Source organism: Cibotium barometz, chromosome 20 (genome assembly GCF_041138505.1).
Source record: "Cibotium barometz isolate CiBa-2024 chromosome 20, ASM4113850v1, whole genome shotgun sequence".
In the NCBI taxonomy this organism is placed as follows: domain Eukaryota; kingdom Viridiplantae; phylum Streptophyta; class Polypodiopsida; order Cyatheales; family Cibotiaceae; genus Cibotium; species Cibotium barometz.
In genome coordinates this window covers 31,148,179-31,154,804 of record NC_141065.1, presented here as the reverse complement: position 1 = coordinate 31,154,804, position 6,626 = coordinate 31,148,179, and the positions used below count along the sequence as shown (strand labels likewise).

Here is a 6,626-nt window from a genome sequence, read left to right as displayed (position 1 = left end):
CTCTTGCTGCCATGTTTGGAAACATTTTTCATAAAGATTATTATTTTTTACTCTCAATGTTGCATTTTATGCGTAGACCCATAGATGTTCTATTAAACCCTAGAAATAGTTTTTCCAGTTCTTTGCTGCCTCCACCCTTGCCACCTCCATACTTCACACACACAAAGAATCTGCCACATGCCCTCTTATGAGACATTTCTATGCCTCGTTTGTAGTTCACTTGACATACAATTGGCAAGAGAAACAAGACAGTGCTTTTGGCTTGACAAAGCCACGACACTGGATTAGAAGCTCTACTTTACATGATGACCATTACATTTCATAAAATCAATCAAGTATGACAACAATACAGTAAAGGAGAAAATCAGCAAAACCTCCCATGCACAGTTACTCTCATTGCAGCCTATCAGGTTCATTTCTAGAGGGGGGAAAAAGAGACTCCTGGAATGTTTATAAATAGGGTCACACAAAGAATTGTGGACCTCACTACTGGGTCAAATAAAGCCCATTCTGTCCAGACAGTGCACTTAATATAATTACATACACATTAATCCCTTCATAATAGCATATTTACTCAAAACAAGTGAAAAGCAAGCAATCATTCATGTATACAGTATGCAAGTTTCTCATATGCCCAGCATTTACAGTGTAATTACTATGTGCAACATTAGTATCATGTTTTAAAATGACTCCGGTGCCAGGCCCGTAGACGGCATTACCACCATTGCTTAATTTATGGCTTGAGAGAGATTATCCAATGAGCATGCATTGATTGACTTAAAAAATTTAACCTTACTCCCCTTTCAATTTAATTTAGGCCAGCAACAGGGTGAATGTTTCCATTGCCTGTAACATTGAAGGCTTCCATCACCTGAGCCATCTACTGGCTATGGATCCTCTCTCTCTCTCTCTCTCTCTCTCTCTCTCTCTCTCTCTCAGAGCATGGTCCTGCAATGCTCATATAAGTGCATTTTAATATATTGAAATTTCTTGAGAAGTCTGAATATCTCCATACCGGAGAGCAATTGATTGAAACTACAAAATAAGCCCTTCAAACAAAACAAAACTTTAAAACTTCATAATGGCCTAGGTATAAATCAATGACCCTCTTTGCCATCTGCGGCACGAAGTGAACCCAATTGGACAGGAGCCTGTGTTTGAACCACCTTTGAGGTTGAGTATGCTGCTAAGTTTACACCCTGAGCCTTCTCTTTCTCAATTTGCTCTTTGATCCAAAAGTACGTAATTCTCAAACCATCCTATTTTAAAAACAAAAAACCATCTGTGAGATACCACTTCAAACCTGCTCATTTACAAAGCCTTTACACAAGCCATGAGAACGTGAAAGGAGGAACTCTGTCACCTTGAGTTTCATAGATGGGGCCCACCCGAGCTTTTCCTTGATCAGAGTGTTGTCCGAATTGCGCCCCCGCACACCCTCCGGGCCTGGAATGTGATGGATAGGCAGCTTCTTGTCTTCAAAGCTTAGAACAATCTCAGCCATTTCATTCATACTGACCATCTCATCACTTCCAATGTTAACAGGCTCTCTGAAATCTGATTTGGTCAATCTGCAGGATTATACACATTAGTTAAAACCAAACCATACCCATTACAAATACATAAGTGTGCATCGACATCAAAAACCAACCAACCAACCTTAATACACCTTCGACACATTCGTCAATGAAGGTGAATGATCTTGTTTGTATGCCATCACCCCACATCTCAAATTTATCCGTGGAGGTGAGCGTTTTTCTACAGAAAGCAGCAGGAGCCTTCTCTCGTCCACCTGTAATTGAGCATGACAGGGGTATTGAAACACAGATAAACCATGTGCTGTCTGTGAATAAGATTGAACCAGACATGGAAATGGCTTCAAAATAGCCTTAAAACCACGTGCGCGTCAAAGACAGAGTCATGATGTAAGGGTGGCTTCACAACATGTTAGCCAACTTATGTTGTGAAGCCACTATATACCCATCTTGGTGAAAAAGTGGCTGATTCAGTTTTTGAAAGCCTTTAATTACCCTTCCAGGTGCCGAAAGGGCCATAAATGTTGTGAAAGCGCCCGATTCGGCATTCGATGCCGAAATCTTTTGTGTAGTGTTTGCAAAGCTCCTCTGAAGCCAGCTTCTCCAGGCCATATGCATCTTGAGGCTGCAAGCAGATAAAATGCACTATCAAAGAAGAAGGAAAAAAAGAAAGCGACAAAGTGTACATATAGTGCAGGTGAAAGGTGCCCCACCTCGGCAGGCCACGCATCCGACTCCTTCAAGCTCACATTTGTGTCCAGTTGCTTGAACTCGGGGTATATACAAGCACTAGATGCATAGAAGAACCTATTGCGACATTGTCCAACACGATAAACTCGGTGAGAGCAGGTCACTATAAATTCAGTGAGAAGGGCAGACGCCCTCTTTTTCCCTCTCTTATATCTCAGAAATGCCTAAACACATACAAGTAAGATACAGCATAAAACCCTACACACATACATCTCAGGATAGCACCTCAAACCCATAATCTTAAATTCCAGATCACAAACTCACAAATTCAAAAATTAGAAGAAAAAAAAACCAATCTTAAGAGCATGAAAAACCTTAAGCATGTCATCAGATCCGGCCAAACAGGGGGCACTGGGAGGCAAATTGGATGAATTTAAGCAATAATTAAGCAAATTGATTAGCAGAAACAGAAAGAAATGGCTCCCGCCTGCTTACCTCTTGACACCGTTGATGCGGGAGGCCTCAAGCATGTTGAAACTGATCATGGTGTTGTTGTACATGATGACGGAGTGGTTGGACTGGATGAAGCCCATGCCGCCCATGTCGGCGGCGAGGTTGAAGACGTGATCGACTTCCTTGGTGACGGCGAGGCAATTGTCCATGACACGGAGATCCACGAGATGGAACTCGTCGCAGAACATGTCCTCGCTCATGTGCTCGTTCTTCTTCCAATCGGAGGCGATGATGTAGTGGCCCTCGCTCTTGAGGCGGCGGGCGATGTGCGAGGCGATGAAGCCACCGGCACCGGAGATGGAGATGCGGAGCTTGGAGTGAGGCCAGTAGGGCTCGCGCTGGAGCTCGGAGAAGGTGTAGTCGCCATAGCTACCGTTGAGGGCGTTGGGCGCCATAGCCGGGGGGGGGGGGGGGGGGGGGGAGAAGAAAGAAAGAAAGAAGAGGAGGAGACTGCAGTCTGCTTGGCTGCTGCTGCTGCTGCTGCTTTTCAAACACTCGCATGGGCTGCTTTTGAAAACGTGGTCACAGCGTGGCCTAATGCCCAACCTTATTAAATTACACCGTGGCCTAATGCCCAACCTTATTAAATTACACATTTTTTATTTATCATCACCAACCTGTCCATCTTCACTCTAACAATTAGCCATGTCCATCATAAGATCTATCTCCCCATCTTCATCTTCTTAAACTAGTATAGTAACAATTAGCCATGTCCATCATCATTTCCCAAGGTCGAGGCAACGCCACACCCGTCCCTTTGTGATAACTAGCACCCCACACCACGCATCTGGAGCGAGGGGCACATGAACACCAGGGTCTAGGGCAGCTAGGCTTGATTTTTGAGACAGGCTACCTTTCCCATCAAAATCGCACATCGGGTTGTAATTTTTGGCTTTCACTCACCGCTAAATACTAAGGTTTATTGCGTAAGGTTTTTGGATCCTAAGGTTTTCAAATCAAGTAATTAATGGTTTTTATTTATTGCTCATTGTGTGCCCCTATTTGAGAGATGATTCGCTAAGCAGATGACCCTATTCGCCAAAGAGATAATTCGCAAGACGGGTAGTTGCAACCGTTGAAAAAAAAAAAGCCAAGCTTAATAAATACAAAGTGTATTGCATAAAGTTTTTAGATCCTAAGATTTTCGATTCAACTAATTAATGGTTTTTATTTATCACTCATTGTGTGCCCCTATTAGCAAAACACCCTAAAACATGCTTGATGCCCATCAAGGGGATTTTGTTCATGGTAGCCCTTGTAAGGTTGCTAGAACTTAGGAACTTTAGGTATACACAATGAATGATATGAGTGAAGAAAGTATTCTTCAAGATAAGGTACAAGCATATCCACTCTTTTATCATATTGATTCAAAACAATCACCTCTATAGATAATGATCACATGGACAAAACTTTTACGAAGAACATGTTCCCTAGAACTTTTATTAAAGCTTGTACATTTTGTACATGGATGGACAACAAAGGCCTGCTTGTTCACATTTTGAATTGTTGTGTGAAGGCCCTTAGTTATGTTTTCCATTAGTTATGTTTTCCAATAATGTCAATCTCTAATCTAACATTCTTTTTATAAATTCATAAATCATAGCACCCAAGCATAATCCCATCTACTAGCTTACTTCACATCATGTTTCTCCCTTCAAGCACCTTCATCTAGCTCATAAGTATTCCATGGCTTAGGTTGTTTGCAAACTTGACACATGCAAAAAGTTTTCTCAAGTGTGGATTTTGTGTCAATTATCTGTATAAGCCATTTGGGTTCGAGAAATGGCCCTAAAATATAATCTCAAGGGCTCATATCAATAATAGGTTTCTTTTGAAAGGTGTTCCAAAACCATGCCTTTCTACTATTAAAGGGTCTTTTTCTTTTCCTATCCAATAAGGTTAAGGATTCCTTTGGACATTGTAGCAATATCCTTGATCTATGTTGGAATTCTTAGCTACCTCTTTCTAGGTGTGGGAGGGTAGCCATGAAGATTTTCCCTACAATACTATAATGGAAAGAGCTAGTATTAGGAAATCACCCTTCACTCTTTAATCGTCAACCTAACAAACCCTAAATGATCTTCTATGTACTAAAGTAAGCATGCACAAGGTTCTAACTATGCAAACATTACAGTTTCACTTCATGTACCCTATATACAACATTGAGTAGTGTATTTGCTATGCTTTTTGAAAGGCATCACTATTATCGGTTAGAAAAAATTTACATGGGTACACATCATAAAGGAGCTCCACATTTGTGCCTCCTTTAGTTCATGTAGGGGATCATCCCAAACACCTTGATTCTTAACACCTTAGTCCATGTAGGGGATCATTTTGGATTGGTTTTTAATGCAACAATAATCTCTTAGGGAGATTTTTGTCCCATCATATGTAGATGGTTGAGTTGTACTCAAACAACCACTTAAAACCCCTACATATTAAGGTAGCCTTGATTGCAACCCATTGCTATAAATCTCAAGTTTCAAATCTTGTCTCATAATTATCAACAAAGATATTTTCTTTGCAAGCTCGAGGATTCTTTAGTAGATAATATCACACTTTAATGCTAAGCTTGTTATGCCAAGTTGTCACCTTTGGCATCACATTGATCGAACCATTGTTTACATTTTTCAGCATATACACATAAAGTGCCACATTATTTCCCTCGTCTTCCCATAATCATAAAAAGATAATAGCTTCATGTATATGTCACCTTTGGCAAGGTGTACACGGTATCATCTACTCTATGACTTTTTTCAATCACATTGAGAGTTTCTCTAAATAACAAGTTTAACACAATGAAAGTGGTGAGATCTCTTTTCGTTATATTACATCACTCATACACCCATAAAATTGCAATGTATATGTCACCTTTGGCATGGTGTACACGGTATCATCTACTCTATGACTTTTTTCAATCACATTGAGAGTCAACAAGTTTAACACAATGAAAGTGGTGAGATCTCTTTTCGTTATATTACATCACTCATACGCCCATAAAATTGCAATGTATTACATCACTTAAACATCCACAAAACTACAATGTAAATGAACTTGTTCTTTAGAGTTTCCTAGTCAAGCACAAAATTGTATGATAAAATCATTAAGGTTTAACTAGCTTTATTCATGATGAAGTTAGCACTTTGCACTTTATGGCTAGCTCTATCATGAAACACAAAAGGAATACATCTCAAAAAGTTTCCTATGGTGAGAGTTTCTAAAAAACTTAAAGAAAAAAGGTTTTAAGCCTTTAGTTATGGTAAAATTGAGTGCTTTGTATATGTTAATCCCTCAAATTTTATTTTCATGACTTCTGTTTTCTTAATAGTCCCTAGAGTTAAAAATATCCAGCTAAGATCATTGTAGTATCAGAACTTCCCCACCACTAATAACATGAAGTATGTATGCCTAAATATACAAAATAATATACTTTAGCTCAAGAATACCATAAATAATGTAAGATATGCATGCATTCAAAATATTATAATGAGAGAACTCAACAAGGGGCATACCATATAGAAACCATGGAATATATATTTAATATCACAATATTCTCCATTTTTCTATAAGTCATGTGACTTAGTTCAATTATCATAAACCATGAGGTACTTTTTGTTCCCCAACCACCACATTTCTTCCTTTTTTCTACACGAGTCTTCAACGTGGTTTCCTTTCTTCAACCTTGCTCACTATGACATAACACATTTCTTCCTTTTCCCTACATGAGTCCTCAACGTGGTTTCCTCTCTTCATCCTTACTCATCAATCATAATAATATGATCATATCCAAGGAAGTTCTATTGGCAACAATTAAATACAAAGTATCAACATGTCCTTTATCTCAACCAATTAAATATAGAGATTATCAACATGTCCTTTATCTCATTC

The 6,626-nt window shown here is 39.4% G+C and overlaps 1 protein-coding gene across 1 annotated transcript; it reads right to left on the bottom strand.

Annotated features, from left to right (window-relative positions):
* Window positions 1-954: 954 nt before the first annotated feature.
* LOC147627787 (GDP-mannose 3,5-epimerase 2-like) lies at window positions 955-3,259 on the bottom strand. Its single transcript, XM_086814752.1, has 6 exons — window positions 2,721-3,259; window positions 2,249-2,342; window positions 2,031-2,160; window positions 1,660-1,792; window positions 1,364-1,571; window positions 955-1,259 (listed from the first exon to the last, which is right to left on the bottom strand). The coding sequence occupies exons 1-6, from the start codon at window positions 3,131-3,133 to the stop codon at window positions 1,098-1,100; spliced, it is 1,140 nt and encodes a 379-aa protein (XP_086670878.1). The 5' UTR covers window positions 3,134-3,259; the 3' UTR covers window positions 955-1,097.
* Between the last annotated feature and the right edge of the window lie 3,367 nt (window positions 3,260-6,626).